General features: G+C 37.3%; 2 protein-coding genes across 3 annotated transcripts; one reads left to right on the plus strand and one right to left on the minus strand.

Annotated features, from left to right (window-relative positions):
• The first annotated feature begins 9,700 nt into the window (after positions 1-9,700).
• Positions 9,701-23,084, plus strand: LOC112052333 (uncharacterized). Of its 2 annotated transcripts, none has more exons than XM_024091352.2 (7): positions 9,701-9,835; positions 10,207-10,270; positions 11,821-11,989; positions 12,961-13,084; positions 13,672-13,837; positions 18,853-18,972; positions 20,332-23,084. In XM_024091352.2, the coding sequence occupies exons 2-7, from the start codon at positions 10,214-10,216 to the stop codon at positions 20,527-20,529; spliced, it is 834 nt and encodes a 277-aa protein (XP_023947120.1). In that variant the 5' UTR covers positions 9,701-9,835; positions 10,207-10,213; the 3' UTR covers positions 20,530-23,084. The 2 variants fall into 2 exon arrangements, with proteins under 2 accessions (XP_023947120.1, XP_023947121.1); XM_024091353.2 differs by having other exon boundaries at positions 12,964-13,084.
• Positions 16,254-18,046, minus strand: LOC112052332 (differentially expressed in FDCP 8 homolog). Its single transcript, XM_024091351.2, has one exon. It carries the CDS (start codon positions 17,631-17,633, stop codon positions 16,308-16,310), a length of 1,326 nt encoding a protein of 441 aa, XP_023947119.1. The 5' UTR covers positions 17,634-18,046; the 3' UTR covers positions 16,254-16,307.
• Positions 23,085-23,284: the final 200 nt, after the last annotated feature.

Raw genomic sequence — 23,284 nt, forward strand, 5'->3', positions numbered from 1 at the left:
AAGGTAAATACACCACAACGTGCTATTATTTTATATGGCAACATTTTTTTTTAACAAGAAACAAAAGAATTGAACTATCATTTACATAAAAAAATAATGCGAAATTATACAAATGAAAAATAATCAACAATGTGGTAGCGGTAGGTAGCATTCGTATACATTAAGTTATAATCAAGTGGCAGTCGCATCGCAATTCGCTTAATCTGTGGCAATTCGCAGATTCGCAGTGATTCATAAAATCGTGCTGACTCGCTCACAAAATCATTACTCATTCATTCATTTGGTAGTGAGCAATAGTGAGTAAGATACTATAAAATATAACCATCCCTCTTTCTTGTATAACCACATTTCCCTCTAAAGGCCAATGACAATGACAGTTTGTAAAGGTGCTCTAAGGCCGGCCACATACACCCGGTTTCCGTATTCGTTTTCCTAATGCGTTATTTCGATTTAGAATTCCTTGAGACTACCGCAGATTTTACGTTTTTCTTCATTGGGAATGTACTTTGTCGAAGGGGCTCGAATTTGATACGTACGCGCGAAATTTATTTCGTTTGGAAAAACATACATGTGCGTTATTTAATGAATTTTATATTGTTTTCATGCATTCGGTTTTCCGAACACGGAAAACGGATTCGGAAAACGAGTGTATGCGGCCGACCTAAACCAATGTAGAATACAAATACAATGAACCGATAAAATTGAAGCGTGAAAGTCGTCTATCTCTTTTACTCTTAGGCCAACTACCGTTATAAAATGCAGAAATATTAAATTACAAAATTACCAATAATGCATGCAGTAAAATTTGCAATAATATTTTTAAAAAATATTTTAAGTGTATTTACTTTAAAAAATAACATTTGATGTTGATATTTTTGCGGAATAAAGGGTAAAATTAAATTTAGTTTAGAAATCCTAACTCACGCTAACGAAATTTTTAACTCCGTGCAGTATATAAGATTGGAGATGCTAGTATTCGTCGGGAGGTCCGTAGCTACTACGTAAGCCGGTACTGGCAGGGAGCCGGTCTAATTCCCTGCCTTCTGTTAAGATGAAGCGCTGACTATAGCAAATCATTCATGGAATAAACTTAATTGTCAAATATGTCAAGAAAAATGATAAAGAGAGGCAATGGTCTCAACCACACGCTAGTAGCTAATTTGACCTTCTTTTGTTTCTATAATATGATATTCAATTTTGTTACCTCATAATGTTTTTCATAATATTCTGGTCTATTAACACCGCCAACCCATATGGAGCAACGTGATCCTCCAAATCACAAATGCTAATTATCTACGTGGATCCAAACTTAAAATCCCCACAATAACTCGCATCTCCTACCCTATTCCTAATCTTAGAAAATATACAGTTATATAGTATATATATTAGTTATATTAACATTACAGGAAGATTTGTATTCTTAAATAAACTCCAAAAACACTATATTATGCAGGTAACTCGTATCAGTTTGAAAAATTCTTTCACCAACAGAAAGCTACATTATTAAGGAATATATATTATAATATATGCTATATTATATCCCCGTATTCCTTTGGGAATAGGAACTACGCGGTGAAACCGCGAGGTTTATAAATTGCCTTGTCGGTTCAGTGGTTAGCGTATGTGACTTCGGATCACGAGGTCCTGGATTGGAGACCAATGAATCGGGCTATAATATTCTGAGCTTTTACAATAAAAAAGAAAGAAAGAAAATAGGGTTATTCTAAAACTAGCGAACCCCCTCGCCATTTGGGTTGTATTTTATAAATTCTAGAATCACATTATATTTTGTATTTTTTTTTATAATTTATAAACAATTTTTTAAAACAGTAACCCTAAAAATGAAGGACTTTTTATGCAAACTTTCAACTCAAATTTCACATCATTTATTTTTATTTAAGGGTCAATTTTGAATGAGGGTATTAGCTGAAAATCAGCTGATACCCTCATTCAGGTGACACCACAGATATACACAGCCACGCAGCGATATAATATAACTTATAAATTGAACTTTTTAAATTTAAATATTTTAATTTAATAAGAAGTTTACAGTCACTCTACTTGCCTCTTATGTAAACAGTGTTCAAACTGAATTATGGAAGTATTATAAGCTATATTTTATTTTGTCTCGTCAATAATAACCAGTAAAAAATTTAATATAAATGAAAAAATATCTACGTAAAATTTTTGCCGCCGAAACACAGCAAGTGACGTCATTCATAGAGGTATTATACCAGCGTGATTGGCGTTTGCAGTGATGTGATTATATCACGTCTACTTGAAATAAATGATTTTTGATTTTTTGATTGTGATATTTGAGTTCGTTGACCGACACCGTCAGACAATAAATTTATGAATTTTCTTACATCTAGAATCCTACCTACATTAATGCAAAAAATGCAATTTCAACTATAGTAGGTACCTAAATTATTAAAATATGTGATTAATATTAAAATATAAAAAAAAAATATTTTCTAAATTGCAAAAGGAAGTCAAAGTTGCTACTTCGGTGTTATCTGAGAGATAATCTCGATTGAATCATATTACTTTTTAAAGAATAATATTTTTTTGTTGGAAAGAAATTGTGTTATTGAAATTACCTATACTTCAGCCTTTCGACTTTACAGTACGGGCAGGTGGTGAATTAGACCGACTCGCCACCTAAATCGGCTTACCGTGTAGCAGAGACCTCCACAAAGCTAAGAGTTTTTGGTGTATATATAGAGCAAAGCTTTAAACATTTCGTTAGCGTGAGTTAGACCCGCTTCTCTGATTGGTCGAAACTGCAAGCTGGAATGACGTCATACAAATAGGTCAGGCAAGCGCTTATGTCGCTGAGAAACAACGGAATCAGTTATTTCGTGCACTTACTGGGAACGTCGAAAAAAAAAAACAAAACATTTAGTACTATTTGGTTTAGTTTACTTTATCAACATTTTAAATTTTAACGATAGTCAATGTAAGCTCTTCATTACCTATCAAACTACATGTACATTTATCTCTATAGAAATTCATTAAAATCGGTTCAGCGGTAGCAGTAATAAAAACTCCGACGTTGCATTACGTGAATTTTAGTCTTGTTTCATAATCCTATCCTACTAATATTATAAACGCGAAAGTTTGTATGGACGTTTGGATGTATGTTTAGATGTTTAGATGTTTGTTACTCTTTAACTACTAGCTACGCTACTACTGAAGCGATTTGGCGGAAATTTAGAATCCCGAAAAAATCCATGGTTTCCCGAGATTTGCGAAAACTGATGATTTTGATGATATGAATGTTTGTTACTCTTTCACGCCTCGACTACTGAACCGAATTAGCTGAAATTTGGTATTAAGATATATTAAAGCCTAGATTAACACATAGGCTACTTTTTATCCCGGAAAAATCCATGGTTCCCGAGGAATTTGTGAAAAACTAAATTCCACGCGGACGAAGTCGCGGGCGTCCGCTAGTAAATTAATATTAATATGTTAACAACACGTGCTATACGTGATGGGCGTAACGCATGAATGAATTTTCCTCTCGTGACGATTTACATCAGTTCACTCTATTGCGTAAAGGAACTGTGTTCCAAAAAAGATTGGCACTACAATGTTTTCTTGTAACAGGTAGATAATTTACAAAACCACTGACATGCTGCATTCACTGCAACATTTATTTATAGACTGCAGTCGTACTGCTATTTATTTACGTCATCGATCGAGGGCTCGCCACTACCAGACATACCTCAATTTATATAATTATGGCTGACAGTTAGCCCATCATTTATAGGGTCTCTTATTTCGCCAATTTCAATAACGAAATTTATCTCATTACGCACTTGTGCGTTATCGTAATGTAAAACGCACGGTTGATCAAGATGCTCCGTCTATAAACGAACGGTACTTTTTTAAATCTTTACAACTTAAAAAACGTAATATTTCGGTTAATATATAATGCGTTATTTTAGTAGGCCTTGATGTCAGCTATAGCCCTGTAGAATATGTCCTAATAATTACGGGACACCCAGTATAAAAATTGAAATTGTATAAAAATTAATAATATGCTGATATTAAATCAATTTTAAACTTGGCGGTACGTCTTTGCCGGTAGGGTGGTAACTAGTCACGGCCGAAGTCGAAATAAGAAAATCTCAATCGGCCCAGCCGGGGATCGAACCCAGGGCCTCCATTTTGTAAATTCAACACGCATACCATTGCGCCACGAAAGCCTATGATAACGCTTACATAAATTGAGGTAAATGTGGCTATTGCAGACGTATTATTGTACGGCGTTGCGTTGTATTCTACGGCGCATGCGTATCCTACCTACCGATACCTACCTACATACCTATCTACCGGCTACCCAAGCAGTATTTTGACGGGACGCTAACTAAGCCCCCATTCGCACGAGAATTTTTTCAATATGCGTTCAAATATATAATTAGTTTATGTTCACACGACAGCGTTTTTAAAACACATGAGGGCTAACTAAGCCCTCTTTCGCAGGAGAGTTCTTTTAACGGACGTTAAAAAGCGTTCAAATATAGAATGAACTTAGGTCAATTTCCATCGCCCAAAATTGAAATTGTAACACTGATCTAATAAAAGCGTCGTGAAATCAATTATTGCAAAAATGACATTTACATACTATGATATAAAACACAAATGTCATCCGATGCTTACTTGCAGATATCATATAATATGTAGATGACATTTTGTCAATTGATTTGTTGTTTATTTTAATAGGTTGATAATAAAGACCAAAATAATGAATAGGCTAGCTAGTTGCATTTATCGTTTCTTTGAGTAGAATACAGTGGCGTAGCGTGCGTTGGATGGGCCCTGCATCAAAATTTATTAGAGGGTCCAATATGAAAAAAGAATAAAATTATAAAAAAAAAAAGATGTTTGAAGAACCTATGAATATACGGGAATTCATAGGTTTATCAAACCAGAGGAGATTATGGATTACATTTTACTAATATTAGCTTTCACACATAAGGGGCCCCTGGAGTTCGGGGGGCCCGTATTATTGATACAGCGGTAGCCACACCCCTAGCAAAATAAATCAGTTCAAGTTGTTAATATAAAATCCCACATAGAACTGAGTTATAAATTTAACCGAATACCTTTTACTTACTTTTAATGGCCTCCGTGGCGCAGTGGTATGCGCTGTGGATTTACAAAACGGAGGTCCTGGGTTCGATCCCCGGCTGGGCCGATTGAAATTTTCTTAATTGGTCCAGGTCTGGCTGGTGGGAGGCTTCGATCGTGGCTAGTTACCACCCTACCGACAAAGACGTAACGCCGAGCGATTTAGCGTTCCGGTAGGATGTCGTGTAGAAACCGAAAAGGGGTGTAAATTTTCATCCTCCTCCTAACAAGTTAGCCCGCTTCCATCTTAGATTGCATCACCACTTACCATCAGGTGACATTGTAGTCAAGGGCTAACTTGTAAATAATAAAAAAAAACCTACATCACGGCTGGCCTATTCACTAATTTCATAATTATTAACCTATTAAAATGAACATTTAATCTGTCATACGATACCACGCAGGATTGTCCGTAGGCACCGGAAGACATTTAGTAGGTACATAAAATCGTATAAGTTCTAACATACGTCAAAGTTAGTGAAAGTAGGTAGCCTGCTATAGGTACAAGCCATAACTTCAACATCGAGTACGAATATTAATCAACAATAATATTATAATCAATAAACATATGAATGTTAATTAATTTAGAATGCAACGTTACTTTACATTTTATGAGATTGCAGTCAGTAGTGGTCAGTTGATAACTTGTAATTGAATAAAAATAATAATAATTAATTATTAATTAATTATTATTATTTTTATATTAATTAATTATTTTAGTGTAAAAAATAAGAAAAAACTTCAAGCTAAATTATTCTTTATTTCTATGCCGACAAAGTTGTATTTCATGACAGCAAAAAGGAGTCAAAGTCTACCACTTAGGTACTGTAGCAGTCATTTGTAGTCCAAGCATTCGTCATTCCCGTGTGTCCAGGTACTGAGGTACTCTCTAGCGTTAATCTAGTTGACTGAATGGCAAATGTTGAAATTGTATCTTATTGTCTAGAGACAAGGTTGAATTTTGTGTAATGCGCAATTGTGTGTGGCGGCTGCGCGAACCACCTTACCTTGTGGTAATGGACTCCCAACAGTTAAGGAGTAACCTTTCCTTATATATCGCTCGGCGATAAACATTTCGTTAGCGTGATGTAGGATTCACAGTGTAGTGTTGTAACAGAGGCTGCATCAACAATCGCTCTTTTTTAGGGTGCCAACAAATAAGAACATAATATGAGAACGTAGATCATCGGAAGATGAAATACGTGTACGTCTCAGAAAGCTCGCAAGAAGTCTCATGCATATAAGCCGTATGCGTGAAAGAAAGGCACGCCAAAAACTAGAAGAGAGAAGTGCATTGCGTGAGATTAAAAGAAAAGACTTGTTGTGAGGATATTTAATATGATATTTTTTGGTAATTTTAAATTAGAGAGTTCCAAGTTATTCAGGAAAGTAAACGAAGACTCGTCTAAGAAAGTATTACCAACCTAACATTTATGCTTCAGAGCTTAAAACCTATAATTAATAAGGCATGCTAATTTTTAGTAATCAATAAAACAGCTCTATTTTTTGGGAAATCTGTAAATTTCCACACATAAACATTATTTTCACATAAATTCAATAAAGAAACCGTCTACACATTTATTACTCTATGCACCAATGTATGGAGGGGTTGAAATCAGGTTTCATTTCTCAAGACTTTATTCTCATAATGTGCTTCAATAGCAGACATTAATACTAACGGAATTTAAACGTAAATGCGGATAAAATAAAGTTTAATATTGAATGGAGAACAGTTAGGTCTTAAAGACTTGTTTTAGGGGAGCTGAATGCTTGAAGTAAGTTGGCGTTACGCGCGACTGCGTAGAACGGTTCGCGGTGATAGGGTGGTGATCCAGTGAGGATCCGAAGAGATGCGAAGCTAAGGACAAAGCCAAACTTTTCCCCCCCTACTCATAAACATAAGGATTTAAACTTCTTCAAAGTAAATTAGACCTAATTACTACTATTTAAAGTTCACGTTACTTTGAAGAAAGGAGATGGCCCAAAATTGTATGAAGACCAGGATCAGTCATTGTACCCTGTCGAAAATAAAAGAAAATATTTTTTTAAACTATTTTTGATTATACAAATCTAAATTTACTCTCATTCTTTCGAAATAATATTCATTTTCTCCCAATAAATGCAACACTATTATAGGTAATAATGGCGGATTGATGACGTTTTCAATGCAGTATTCGATTTGACGTTTGCTGACAATTGTCATGTCATAGTTGCTTTAGGGGCGCCATCTTGATTTATTACAAAAACTTCAGTTTTTATTTATTTCTTTTTGTTTCTTTTTATACAGTTATTTTAATAAAATCCTTGTATATTTTTAAATTATACTGATACGGGGCCCCGGACTACAGGGCCCCTTACATGTGAAAGCAATAATTAGTAAGATATAGGTAATCCACAATCTCTTTTTTCCCTGGTTATGCGTGCGTCCAAAAGTTGGATTTTTTTAAGCGAGCATTTTTGATTCTTTTAGTGAGAAATATTTACCCTTCATTTGGGCCCCCCTTATTAATTTTGATACAGGGCCCGTCCAAACCACGCTACGCCACTGTTCAAAAATAGTCTATATTGTCTTGGTCTCTCCTAAAAACCAGCGCCGCTGTTAGCTGTAGCTTCATGCTGAAGCAGAGACTTGTTTGTTTGCGACGAAATTTTTATGACTTCCGTACCGGAACGCTGAATCCCTTGGTACGTCTTTGCAGGTAGGGTGATAACTAGCCACGGCCGAAGCCTCCCACCAGCCAGACCTGGACCAATTAAGAAAACCTCAATCAGCCCAGCCGGAGATCAAGTACCTCCGTCATGTAAATCCACCACGCATACCACTGCGCCACGGAGGGCGTCATACTTACAACTTTTGAAAGTTTGTCGCAATTATGAACGTTACGACTACGAGTATAAGGCAACTGTCACCCGCACCATCCTACAGCGCATGAAGTATAGACACTATTTTTTCATTAGATGCACAATATTGCACAATCGCTGAAAGCTTTCTCCTAAAGACGATTCACAGTGAAAGATTTATATAGCTTTTATAAAGCTGGTGTGTTGCCATTGCCTCGTGGTCAAGTGGTTAGCCTGCGTGGCTTCAGATCACGATGTCCTGGGTTCGAGAAGACTTTGAAATATTGAGATTTTATTTTTATCAACAATCTCAATAAAAAAAAATCAGTTCCGAGATGGCATTTTGACGGCCTCCGTGGCGCAGTGGTTGGCGCGGTGGATTTACAAAATGGAGGTCCTGGGTTCGATCCCCGGCTGGGCAGATTGAGATTTTCTTAATTGATCCAGGTCAGGCTTCGGCCGTGGCTAGTTACCACCCTACCGGCAAAGACGTACCGCCTAGCGATTTAGCGTTCCGGTACGATGCCGTGTAGATGGGAAGTTTGTTGTGTTACACTTTCGTACCTCAGAAAGCACGTTTTAATTTAAGCCCTCGATTGATTCAGATGATCAATTATAATCACACAAAGTTCAATATTTCATCTCCTGGTGACTTAGGATTCGAACCCAGGCCTCTTTTCCGAATGTCTTGAAGACACTAACTGTAAATGAAGCAGCTACCAAAAATTAGATTCACCGTGGTGTGAAGGAAAAATGCAATTTGGTTTCATTAAAGCCCAAAATGAGCTCCAAGACTTATATTACTAGTCCGAAAACCTGCGATCTGCACCTTTAAAGCCTGTTTTCTGCCAAAGTCAGCACTTTCCAAAGTCATATTTACACTAGCGGACGCCCGCGACTTCGTCCGCGTGGAAATCAATGTAAACTTTCAAGCCCTATTTCACCACTTTAGAGTTTGAATTTAAAAAATTTTTGAATTCCATTATATTTCGTATATTTTTCATGATTTATAAACAAATTTTTAAAACTGTAACTCTAAAAATAAAGGACTTTCCATACAAATTTTCAACGCCTATTTCACCGCCATTTTTATTTTATTTTCGCAATAAAAAGTATCCTAAAGCCTTCTCCACATTATGGCCTTAAACTGTGCCAAGTTTCATTTGAATTCATTCAGTAGTTTCAGTGTGATGCCCGAATAACAAAAAACACGGACAGACAGACAGACAAAAAATCGAAAAAAAATATTTTTAGCTTCAATATCGATTATATAATGCCCCCCCAACAAAAATTTTCAAAATATCTTCAATGTACAGAATGTACAGAATTCGTATTAAAAGTATAGATTCTAGATGGCGCTGGCATCCATTATGCCACGGTAACGTTTAGTGTTACGAATGGTATAAGTAAAATCTCAAAATGCGAATAAATGTATAAAATTCGACCAGTTTTATTGTAAGTATAGATATAGATTATTTTACTGGCGTCTCCTCTGAGAATCGGACCTCGGCTACAGGCTCGGTATACTCAAGGTACCATGCTTAGTACTTACTTATGGTAAGAGTATAGGCTGACAAAGTTTCAGATATCCTAAAATGAGATGCTATGTCTGGACTTTTGTATGCCCCCGGTCTATACTAGTTACTCGTATGTGTGAACGCCACCTTAGGGTTGCTTACCCAGTACCTTACCCCACTGCGCATGTCAGAAATACGTCACATTGGTACCGTACTACCAAACATCAGATGATGTTTTGTGTTCAATTTAATATTTAGTCAATAATTAATGACATAACATTACAATTTAATGACACATATTTAAGAATTTAAGTGTTAAAACTAAGTGGAATTTTAAGGTAGGTACTTAACTTATTTTTGTTTTTGTTAAGATTTTTTTTTTGTGAATAATAAAATTCTTAATTCTATTTCACAATATAGGTTACTTATTTCGGGTGATAATATCGATAAATTCGGGTGATAAAATTATTGCAGTAATTGATAAAATACAGTTTTCGATTAATGTATAAATTTTAACAAAAGAACCTATTTAAGAGGAGAAGTAGATATAGTTAAATAACGATTTAAATAATGTTGCTCAATTTTCTAGACAGAACAATTTTGAGTACTCGTACCTTAGTTAGATATGTGTGTATACGTGTGCCAGAAATTCAACTTAATATTTACGAAGAAAAATTTATTGATATTTGAATATTTCTTTTTGTTTTAGTGGGAAAATGACTGCCAGTGGAACAGGACCTGTTTTCTTCTTAGGATCACGAGCGCATTACCAAGTAAGTTACGTACCTCACTCAGAGGCGTAGCCTGTCTGGAGGGGCCCTGTATCAAAATTAGTTGGGCCCCAAATGAAGGATAAAGATTTGTCACAAAAGAAACAAAAATGCTCGCTTAAATATATATTGGAATTAGTGCCTTTAAATCACAATCAAGTAGTGAGGTCAGGAGCGTAGCTACTGCCGTATCAATGGTATGGGGCCCCTGGACCACAGTCCCTTGCGTGTGAAAGCAAAAATTTGTAAAATATCGCTATTAAATAATATATCTGCGTGATCGAATCAGAAATGAGGAGATCCGCAGACGAACTAAAGTCACTGATATAGCTCAGCGAGTCGCGAAGCTGAAGTGGCAGTGGGTAGGCCACATAGTTCGAAGAGCCGATGGACGCTGGAATGGTGCTGGAATCCAAGGTGCTGGAATGGCGACCCCGCACCGGAAAGCGCAGTGTTGGTCGACCCCCCACTAGGTGGACCGAAGACATCAAGCGGGTTGCAGGGAGCCGCTGGATGCTGGCGGCTCGAGACCGTTTTGTTTGGAAGTCCATGCAAGAGGCCTATGTCCAGTAGTGGACGTCCATCGGCTGACAATGATAATGATGATGATGAAATAATATACATGTATATACATGTATATTTAAATATTAAATATCAATCTCTTTTTTTTCCTGGATAAGCGTGCGCCCAAAAGTTGAAACGTCCTACTTATGTTAAGTCACTGTCATATTTATTTCAAACATTTTTTTTCTGTTGTGAGAATTTTTACCCTTTATTTGGGCCTCTCAACTAATTTTGATACAGAGCCCCTCCAAGGCTCGCTACGCGGTACGCCAATGGTAAGTAGGTAGTAAAGTGCGTACTTATTAGTATCTATTTATTTTTTCATTTATAAGTAAATTATGACCAATATTGCTTATATCCTTTCCTCTCCAATTAGGAAAAGGCTGTGTTCCTAACACAGCCTTTGACAACTTAACTTTTACTTGGTTTTACTTTATATATATATTGAGGAATAAGTACGTGGTATAAAATATTGCTGTAAGAGTGACGTGATAGCACAGTAGATATGACCTCTGCCTACGATTTGAAGGGCGTAGGTTCGAATCTGATCCGGGGCATACACCTCCAACTTTACTGTTATGTACCTACATTTTAAGAAATTAAATATCACGTGTCACTAACGGTGAAGGAAAAATTTCATGAGGAAACTTGCATACCTGAGAATTTTCTTAATTCTCTACGTGTGTGAAGTCTGCCAATCCGCATTGGGCCAGTGGTGGACTAAGGCCTAACCCCTGTCATTCTGAGAGACGACTCATGCTCAGCAGTGAGCCGAATATGGATTATTATAGTCTGGCAAGTTCGTTGATGAGACTCCCATGATGTGCGGGCCACGGGGGGAAAGACTGCGTGCGGGGAAGTGAGGTGCATCAGTTGTGGGTTTTCATTCATCGCTACACGCCCCCACGGCCTGAGGGAGTGTTACGAACGAAGTTGCCAAGCTATAATGATGATAAGCAATAAAACCACTGAGTGTTATTTGCGTCCAGGTGTTGGAGCAGCCGACGTCCGGCGACGTGGAGAACGGCAACGCGTCCACCGAGACCATCTACACCGCGTCCGTGGAGCAGCTATGGCCGAGCGTCCACGCGGACGCGCATGTGGACGACAACTGCAACGGGGAGCTCGCGTGGAATTACAACGACCAGAATGATACTGGTAGGTAACTCTGGATCTTCTATTTTCAAGTTTTGATTTTAATCGTCAGAGGCGTAACTTTAGGGGCAGGGATGGCAAAATACTAAGGGCCTAGTGCCCAAGGTCCGAATGGCCTCCGGCCTGAGACTGTGAGCTCAGAGTCAGAAGTAATCTAACATACCTACTTAAAAAAAATATTATGAACATTTTTCAGGGGCTCCATACAATGTCTTTACCACAGGTAGGTACCTATAATTATACGCCACTTGTAATAGAGGTAGGTACAGACGGACGCGTTTGTGTGTAAAACTGAAGCGTTAACAAAACAGAAACGTATATTTAAAAATTTTCCTTTTTGTCTGTGAGTGGCTAATAAACAACAGTTATTCTGGTAAACGGGTTTTGATGCCACACGCCTCCTTCTTTATCATGTTTAAATAATTTAAAAAAGCGTTTCGGTTTTTTTTTTATTCTTTACAAGTTAACCCTTGACTACAATCTCACCTGATGGTAAGTGATGATGCAGTCTAAGATGGAAGTGGGCTAACTTGTTAGGAGGAGGAAAATCCACACCCCTTTCGGTTTCTACACGGCATCGTACCGGAACGCTAAATCGCTTGGCGGTACGTCTTTGCCGGTAGGGTGGTAACTAGCCACGGCCGAAGCCTCCCACCAGCCAAAGGTTTTGCTAACATTCCATTTTTTTACACACACAAACACTCACACGGCACGAGTGTGTATCTACCATGTAGCACCCAATACAATACCACCGAAGTTCCAACTCCAGGCTGCTATGGAATGAATTCTACAAAAATAATTTCATAGGACTCGAACCCTAGACCTGATGATCCGTAACCAAGTAACTACTGAACCTATAGGTGCAACAAGTTTATCTCTTATACATTTTATGTACTTACTTGCAGTTCTAGGTATTGTGTTCTGTGGTTGTAGTGATAGATCTGTCAGTAAGTAACGAATGTACGATTGGTAAGCAGTGATATACGAGCGCACGAAGCCGGTGGGCTGTGTGAAGCGGCGCAGCAAACGGAGCTCGTCGGAAGCATTGCTGTGCGAAGACGAGAAGCCCGCTCTATTGAACAGAGACTTTGACAAAGGGTAAGCTTTTACAAAATCGCACAGGTAAACCATTATTCTAAAGTCTACGGAACCCATCACTACAATCGGCTTGACTCGTACGTGTTTTTCTTAGTCCTTAAAGCTATACATATATAACCTTCCTGTAATTAGGCAGTAGGTATATATTTTTAATAATGTCTAATGGTCGCTCACGCGGCAAGCCTTCGTTCGCGATAATCAGTTCTTCACAAATCACGCGGAAACCATTCTGATGAATGCCAGTATAAAACCGACCAAGTGCGTGGCGGGCCACGCGCAGAGTAGGGTTCCGTAGATTAAGTTAGCACTTTATTCCCCTATGTAATGCACAAAAATACCAATAAACTTACACCACACCATGGGATAGACGAAGAAAAAATTCATCCTCATTTTGAACGTAAGGAAGGAATTACTGTAATTTCATTATCCTGTAATTATTGTACCTACTCACAAATAAGCGTTTAACCAATAGTGTACGGAACCCTAAAAAACAGATTTTAACTACGTTACGAAATAAGTTGCGGGCGTCCGCTAGTGAATAATGCGGCTTGTTCGATAACTGACTTATATAAAGTTATTACTCACAGTGATGAAAAATCGAAACCGTCCCAACGTCCGTCCATCCTAACATTCCTGTCGTCGCTCGCTCGCCGCAAGCGACGCCTGGAGACTACGCAGGTGTACCTGCAACACCTGGACTCCGTGCTCAACACCTGCAGCTACAGAGAGTCCTGCAGGTGTCTAGACTGTCAGGTGAGTTGTCAGCTAACTTCCTCGTTCTATGATGTCACTCCAGCAACACCACAGAATAGACCACCCCTGCAGACACAGACATATATATTAATCTAGCCTGTCAGTTAACCCCGCTGTGACGTCACTTCTGTAACACCTGCACTGAGGTGTGCAGGTGTCCAGACTGTCAGTTCTCTGAGCTGAGCCTCGGCTCTACGCCTGCAGGTACAGATTGCAGGTGTTTAGGTTAACCACTGCACTATTTTCCCTAGTCGTCAGTATGGAAAAGTCTCAGAGAGTGGACCGGGATCGCGAGCGCCGCACAATTATTTCGCCTCGCGAAGGATTGAGACGAGTTCAAGAAACTGACTGCCAACCTTCGCTAGTCGGAGAGGCAGCTTAAGAAGAAGAAGGTTAACTTCAAAATGCTGTGACGTCAAACTGCAGGTGCCTGTAGCTACTGTTGAGCTTTCAGTTTACTTCCTAACACGGTGACGTCACGAGTATAGTATATGCAGCGTCTAAACTCCAGCGCCTGGACTACGTGCTGAACACCTATAGGTCTACAGTGTCAGGTGAGCTGTCATTCAGTTCCAGCTATGACGTCACGCCTGCGTGACTGCATTGTGTGGTTTTTAAATGGCAACTATAGAACATCCTGAAGGTCTAGAACAGAGGTTCCCAAACTTTTATTTTTCATAGACCACTTTCTAATTTCACTGGCTACGGTGGACCCCTGTATGTATTAATGTATCTCAAATCCCAACCTCGACAATAAAGTGTGATTAGATTACGGAAATTTTCGTTGCAGCTGAATCAACAGATAACTAAGTTAACTTTAATTTTTGATATCTACTCACAGTCACAGGACAATGAAGCGGTTCTCAATTATTTTATTTAGAAAACTCCTCATTCGGTATGAAACCAGATTTTTCGTGGACCCCCGCACACGAATCGTGAACCCCCATTTTTATGTCACGTCAACGTAGACCCCTGCCGAGTTTTCTATAGACCCCTGGGGGTCCACCTGGACCACTTTGGGAATCGATGGACTAGAACATCAGCTTAGTGTAATTGCACTTAGTCCTGCAGAGCAAAATCACTGAAAACCTGTACCTGCTGGCCTATTCACTATTTCGGCCTCTATTATCAACCTATTAAAATAAAAATCAAAGCAATTGACAAAATGTATTTACCTACTGTGTGATATCCACCAGTAAACACCGGATGACATTTTTACATAGAATCTGAATTTGATTTATATGTCAACTAGCATACATCAAAGAAAGTGAATAAGCCTGCTGGCAATAAGTAGGGACATAGTTGTAAATAAAAATATGAGCATATGGTTGTATTAATTTTATTAATAATCCAGCTAAATAAACGCCAAAATTAAAATGGATTCAACCACTCTACAATCCTACACCTAAATTATTGGATCCATATTTATTATTATAATTTAAATGTACATATTTACTCATATTAATTTTATTAAAGCTTAACTTTATTGAAACAAGTCTATATTCAGCACCATGGCAAATGATATTGTTTAAGCAATACGCTCAAAATTTCATTAACTATGTTATGTATATTAACATATCTAACAATATCTTAGACCATTAAATATATTTCGTATGTAACTGTACACTGAGGTTGTCTTATACATAAAATCATTCGACACTAAGGGGGTAAGACATTTTTGTATTGACTGAAAAGTTACAAGAATAAGATAATTTAGACTTAAGGCTGGTTTCACCACCTTTTGATAAGTTATCTTTGTCATTTGACATAAAGCAAGGAAAAGGGGAAACTTATGTTTAGACTATTTGATGCTCATTAGGGTGGTAAAACTGGTATACTTCAAAACAAAAATGAATAAACTAAAAAATTCAACCCTTATAAAGATCAGATCACACAGACCACAGCAAGCCTCCATCCACAGACCATTTCCATCTAGAAATCCATAATTATAACTATCATATAACTAAATAGCCAACATATTTTTTAAATCAACAATAATTTATTGCTTTATTTTGCTTATCTCTTCAAAACTGATGAATTCAAGCAGCTAGCCTCTATGTATGCTACACTCTGAAACCTGAGCATTAACAGTGGAATTCCTAGACATTGCAGGGGCACCCCCAGGGGACCATTCACCCGCCGAGTGTCGAATTCTCATACATCCAAGAGTTTAAAGTATTAGTTTAGGCGCCCCCACAACATCTATGAAATTAGTATAATGTTCTTCACTGAGCAAAGCGAAATATTGAATAATGAACTTCACCAAAGTAAGGCCTGCTTCTTTTTAACGTTAAGAAATTTTTAACCTCAGTTACAGTTTATATTATATACTTATTCTTTTATTCATATTTACACTATATACACAATTTAAAGTTAGTTTAATTAGTCGCAACTAAAATTAATAAAAGTTCTAATATAATAATAACAAATATATTTTAGTAAATATGTAAATACATTCTATGAGAGAAATCTACTCAACAAATTTATCAATTTCATACTCTAAATGTGAATCAATATCATCTGCAGGTTGTGAAGTGATCTTTCTCCTTTCATCTAGCCGCAGGCATTTGAGACACTTCTGTCCTTTCCGCAACCAGCAGCCTCTATGGTACATAGAGTTACATTTCTCGCACATTATCGCACCATTGTCAAAAGGATATAAAACCTCGTTGTTGCTGCATATTTCGCATAAATATCCTTTACCAGAACATAATGCACAGTTTGTTATGTGAGATCTACATTCCTCTGTAAGTTCGGTTAGCTGCGATTCTAAAGTTCCGTCATTGATTGCTTGCAAATGTGCCATACTGTATTTCTTATTGACGTCACCCAGTTGAACTGACAATGGAGACAGCAAGCTGGAGCCTTCACCACAAGAGCACAAATACCTCCTCATCCATTCCAAATCCTTCCGCATCTTGTGTACCCATTCCAATTCAGCTATGAAATTAAAAAGTTTGGAGTTTATGCTCTCAATGTCTATGTATGGCCTCGACCATGATAGTGTCAACATTTGGTAAGCTAATCTTGATATGTATTTTTTGTCCCAATCCCAATTGTGCACTACCCTCGCGGGGATGACAGACAGGTCGTTCCAGTGGCATGTTGCACAGAAGTACATGCCTGTGTAGTCGCACAACCGTGGTTCGTTCCAAGCGTCTTTAAATGTTAGAGCGGTACTGCATTCTGCACATTTATAGTCTTGGGCCGCTAATCCTTTTTCTGGGCAAATGTTCATCTCGAACTGCCCTTTTTCTGTCATAACAACATGAGCACAGACTCTACACACCTCGTCCACACATTTATAATGACAGATGTAGCCGCAGTCAGTGCAAATGTACGAGCTTTGTACAATACTCCACACAATGCCGCTGCAGTGATCACAATACTGTTTTCTATTAGCTATATTCATTTGCTGCTCGAAGTGGTGACCTTTTATTGCTACCTTGGCCCTCAGCTGCCCGTCGCTGTCCTTCAGATCTTCCAATCTAAGCCTGAGTTCAACCAAGTATCTCACCAACCATTTCCTTTCGTCTGAACACTGCGGACTGCTCAAAACTAGCTCCTTACATTGATTGATTGCTCTTTCTATCTCCTCCCGAGTAGCTGTGCTGTGGATTTTAAGCTTTTTGTTCGACATCGACTTGGGTACGTAGTTCGAGTCGATGCTTTCGTCCGCAGACACGCAGCCTGACGTGGAAGACGAGGATCTCGATGCCACATCCGCACTGCGTGGGCTGCAGCATATTAAACTGTTTCTATATTTAGGAGAATCGTTCGCGAGTGCAGCAGCCATGGTCTCTCAACTATTTTCGTAGCGTTGCAGAGATTTCGTATTTTTGTAATAGTTTTCACTTGTTCAATTCTATAGGTTTTAATTTGTTAAATAGTTGGAACTTTAATGCTATTTATCTTGTTGATTTTGTTAATTCTATAACTACAGCCTTGGAACGTAACACACGACAGAATTTAATGGTAATTTGAACACGGAAATTTGTTATTTACACAATTGTTCCATTTCCACTTGACTGGGGTTTACAGTTAATCATCCGAACGGTTGTCTTCGTGATATCAGTAAAATAATGCGTATATCATCACGTTGTGGACTCATGCATGATTCTTTCTTTGTTTTCAATTAAATTATAACAATTTACAATACAACGAACAAGATGAGTAATCCAAAAAACAACAAATTGAAATTGTCGTAGTGACTTTGACACATATTTGACAGTAGTCGGACTTGACGTAATATCAGGGTTGCCAATGTCTATTTTCCTAATTCCCCGAAAACCGAAGCAAAACTTCCCAAATCGTGGAAAGAAAAATACTTCCTGTTTTTTTTTCTTAATATTTTCGCTATGAAATCTAGCCAATTGTTACGACCGTTTCAACTTGGCTTTGAGCAATAGCTTAATAAAAAGTTAGAAAGCATTCCGTCCAGTAATATTTTTTAAAGAAAACAGATAAACTAATAATATATTTTCATTATTATTCAAATCAGTTAATTAATCCTTACTGGACTGCAATAGCATTGAACGTCTTTTTTCGTGGTAAACTGTTTTTGCCCAACTGCAAGACGGGTATTTTCGCGCGTATCTTGTATGTATGTATTCTTTAACATCTCTTAACTTCCAAACCGCTGCACGAATTTACGTAATTAAGATATCGTTGCATTCGTCATAATGACCCAAGTGTTTAGATGGGTGAAGTAAAAAAAAATAATTTCACGACTGTGAGACGCTCTAGAGTCGAGGTTAAATTTTTTTTTCGAAAATTGCAATATGGGTATCAAATTCAAAGGCTCATCAAGAGGATTTCAAAATGGCGTATCATGGCCATATTAAAAAAAAACCTGCAATTAGAAAAATGTTATTTACGAAAATAGGCGAGGAGGGGATGTATACGAAGTAGAAGCGAGCAGGTTAGGCAGTCGGGGGTTTTTTTTTTCATTATTGTTAATTTTTATCTCAAACAATATTTAAAACAAAATAAATGGTTCAGTTTTCGTATTCCAGAGTCGTTACTTCGAATGTGCAGAGGAGAGTGACGAGTACAGCTCTGATGAAGACTTCACTCCTTACAGCCAAGATGTCGACAGCTACGGACTGCCACAGTTGGAAGATGATGATGATGAGGTAAAGCTGCCCCCATAGCCAAGTGGCACGTCGATTCTCTTTCTACGATGGTTATCGCTTCGAAAACTAGTAAAATGTATGGGAATGACAGATTATGATCACGTGATCTGTCTATAGTAAATGTCATTCCCATACATCTTTCTAGTTTTCGAAGCGTTAGCGATCGTAGAAAGAGAATCGTTGTGACACTTGGCTAGGGGGGCAGGTGAACTATTTTATTATTAAGAGAAACAGACGCCCCATGGTTTCACCCACGTAGTTCCCGTTCCTGTAAAAATACAGGGTTAAAATGTAGCCTATAACACCCGTGGATAGTGCAGCTTCCCGACATTGAAAGAATTTTTCAAATCGGTCCGGTAGCACTCAACAAACAAATAAACAATCAAATCTTTCCTCTATAAAATATGAATACAACTTTAATATCATCATCATTAACAACCCATATTCGCCTCATTGTAGAGCACGGGTCTCCTCTCGGAATGAGAGGGATTAGGGTAATAATCATAGCTGGGCATTAACTCGTTAATCCGTTAATCGTTAATTAACGAAGTTAACATTTTGATTAACGGATTAACTTTTAAGTTAACTTTCAAAAATGTTAACGGACCCGTTAACTTCCGTTAATATGCAGAAGTCCGTTAATCGTTAATCCAATGCCTACTATTTACCGCGCGACGCGATTAACAGATTTAGACAAGTAAGAAATTATGAAAGATTTTTTTCATAATGAAATCAACAAATTACTATATTTATGTTAAAATTATAGATAAAATCAACTATAATCAAATTATGGCACTTTTCCCCAGTGCTCACCCTTATTTTCCAATGGGGATCTCACACAATGATATAAAAATGCAATATTAACCAGTCATATTAACGGATTAACGATTAACGTTAACTTGCGTTAATTCTTCCGGAATGTAACGCTTTAACGTTTAACGAAGCTAACTTTTTTTGTAGCGGATTAACGATTAACGAAGCTAACTATTTGATTAACGGTGCCCAGCTATGGTAATAATCCATCATGCTGGCCTAATGCGGATCGGCAGACGTAACACTTGTAGAGAATTAAGAAAAATCTCAGTTATGCAAGTTTCCTCACGATGTTTTTCCGTTGCCATTTGAGACACGTGATATTTAATTTCTTAAAATGCACATAACTGAGAAGTTGGAGGTACATGCCCCGGACCGGATTTGAACCTACGCCCTCTGAATCCAAGTAACTATGTAACTATCTATTTAACACTAAATATATAATAGCACACGGATCAGAAGTATAGGCATATTGTCTGCATGCTTAAAATATATGAGTCAAGTTTTTTTAATCAGGTAAATATTTTTTAATTATTTACTTCGCAGGTATTCATAGATCCAAAATCGGACAACACGTCGACCGATTTACTTCTAGAAGATTCCTCGCGCGAAGAAGAGCGCACTGCTTCTGAGGCTCAGGACGAAATAGAAACGGACAAGCAGTTGCAGATGGAAGTAGCTGCCAGTACTTCTGCCATGTTCAACTTACTTCTGTACCATCCCTTCTCGTGTTCCATTCAGTAAACATTACCTACTCCATATACTTCTATATAATCCAAATCAGGGTTGCCACCTTTAGGGAAAATATCGGGACGATTGGGCATACGTCAGAGACGTTCGGAGTTTGGTCCAATCAAAATAAGACCCATGCGAGACAGTCTAAGGAAAATGAAATTTTATTGTGTTTTTATTTTGTATAATTAATTATTAATTTTTATTTTAAATAATTCAACATCATTTTTGTATTTATTTACGAAGTCTGAACAAGACATAATTATTGCGTATATTCAAAAAAATTTGCTATTATGCTTTTATCAAATCTACCGAGCGAAGACGAATGCGATACATGCGTTGCGCGGTATTGTGAATGAATTAATTGAGCCTATCGCATATTGAAAAATATCGGGACAAAATCGATAGACCGTCGGGACGCGGGACCACGTCTTCAAATGGGGACTGTCCCAGCAAAAGACGGGTGGCAACTCTGATCCAAATACTTCTATAGAATCCGAATACTTCTATACTACTAGACCGGCTTTAACTAATAAAACTTCTATATTAAATAGACGTCCGCGTCGTGACGTGGTAATGGGTCCAAGCCCTTACAATGTCATGGTTTTTCGACGTCAATTTGTTATCTCCAAGTTTGCCTACTTCATACAGTACCTAAAATATAGCATTTAATTACAAATAATATTTAAGATGGCAATTTTTAGGATGTAAGGTGCAGCGTTAATAATCGAAATGCAATGTTTGCTAATTCCACCTATTGGTGCAGGTTCGTTAGAAAAAAATAATAATAAACAGAACAGGGCCGGCTTAAGCCATGCACGATCTCTTGGGCATGCAATATGGGCCCTTTTAGAAAAAATAAGTAAAAAAAAAATTACATACAACTCAGTTTACAATGTTCCTTGTTACGGAATATATTAATAGGGGCCCACATCAAGGCAAGAGCCCAATGTGCCCTTACATTTAAGATGTGTTAATGGGTGTTAATAGGGGGACCCATTGGCATTTTTAAGCAATAATTTATCCCCTACATTAAGTTAATATATGCCTTATATTCGTTATCAATAGCCTATCTATCTTCTTTGTACCTGTTGCAATGTGCGTTTTTAATTAATTACTTATGGGTTAGGGTCCGATTAATTTAACCTGGCTGATGATGGCTGAATGTCACTAGTAATTTAGTTATTGAGGACGTTTTGTCGGTTGAGTCCATGTGTTCCTCTCAAATAGGGTGACATAAACGATACGTACTAGTATAAAATCTTTGGGTGACAATGTTTATTTACCTAAATGAATGAAATCAACTAGTATTCGTGGTAAAATTCGTCAATTGATGACAATCAAGTCTTTATAATTATGATATTGAGAATTTGAATAACACCTTGCTATTGCTTTCACTGGCCAACGAATATCTTTAAACAGAGATAGATAGATTATTGAGAACTTTGATTAGTGATATTGATAACATGTTTGCTTGCGTGTTAACTTTGAAACACCAAGTAACTTTTAAAATAAATATATAAGTAGTAGGTAGATTAAAACCGAAGTAGTAGGTTGAAAACCGTCTAAAACTCACGTGATTTTGTCGGAATATATTTGTATTACATCACGTTGCAACAAGTTCATGATTAAGGAATCCGGGTCGATGCGTTACGTGAGTTTAGTCGTTTTTCTATTTTTGAATATTAAGGTATATATATATTTCACGCACAATACGAATTCACGCTTATTATGAATATTATCATCAGGCTTTGAAAATATATTATGCTAATTATTTAGGTATATAAAATAAATAAACTCTTAAATACTTATTTACATATGAGATACAATTTTCATTATATCTAAAGAATATACAGTAAGAGCCATGGCCAGACTTTCATATTTTATGTAAGTTGTGCGACACAATGCTGACATTTAGTTTTAGTGGCAAACACACAAAACAGATATATAATATAGGTACCTACCTAATACACTTTGTAAGATTCCGAACTAGTGGCGTAGTGGTGTAGGTTCGCCTTTCAGGAACGTTTTTTATTTTTAAAATCACGGCGTTTGTCCCCGTTCGTATGCCGGGGGTTATTGCCCCCCTGGCTACGCCACTGTTCGGAACAGTAAGATATTAATTTATATTGATATTAATTAAAGTATATGGCGACAGAAGACATGACAGCTCATATTATTCCTATGATAATAATATTATAAAAAAAATTTACCGGTTACCTTCCAGTCACCATGATAAATACTCCTACCGTAATAAGTAGAGAACACAAGCTGACTTTTAGCTTATAAAAAATAACGAAGGTCTAACCATCACTGGCTTAAATTACTCGTAATTAAATGTTATTACCTCATTCATCAGAAAATATATGGTTATTTACTAATTAAAGAAATGGGACTACGTTTTAGATTATTTTCCAATGTTGTCATTTTAAAATAAAAGTTATTTATGTTACCTATTATAGATAACGAGTTGTATTTGAGTAAATATAAGCATTTTGAGCTTGCAATATGAACTGTTAAAACTAATTGATAAGTGACCTAAAATAAATACGGGTCCAAAATTACAATTAATCTTTTATTCACCAAACCTAGCCTTTCTTTACTTGTAAGATAGTTAACCGACTTTAAAAGAAAAAGGTTTCTCAATTCGACCATACAATTTTTTTCAAAGTATTGGCGACGTACGTTCTGACCCCCCCTGTCTAAAATCCTGGCTACGCCGTTGACTACTAAAGTGAAAATTTCTCTATTTTAGTATAGCCCCCAT

This window comes from Bicyclus anynana, chromosome 18 (genome assembly GCF_947172395.1).
Source record: "Bicyclus anynana chromosome 18, ilBicAnyn1.1, whole genome shotgun sequence".
NCBI classification, from domain to species: domain Eukaryota; kingdom Metazoa; phylum Arthropoda; class Insecta; order Lepidoptera; family Nymphalidae; genus Bicyclus; species Bicyclus anynana.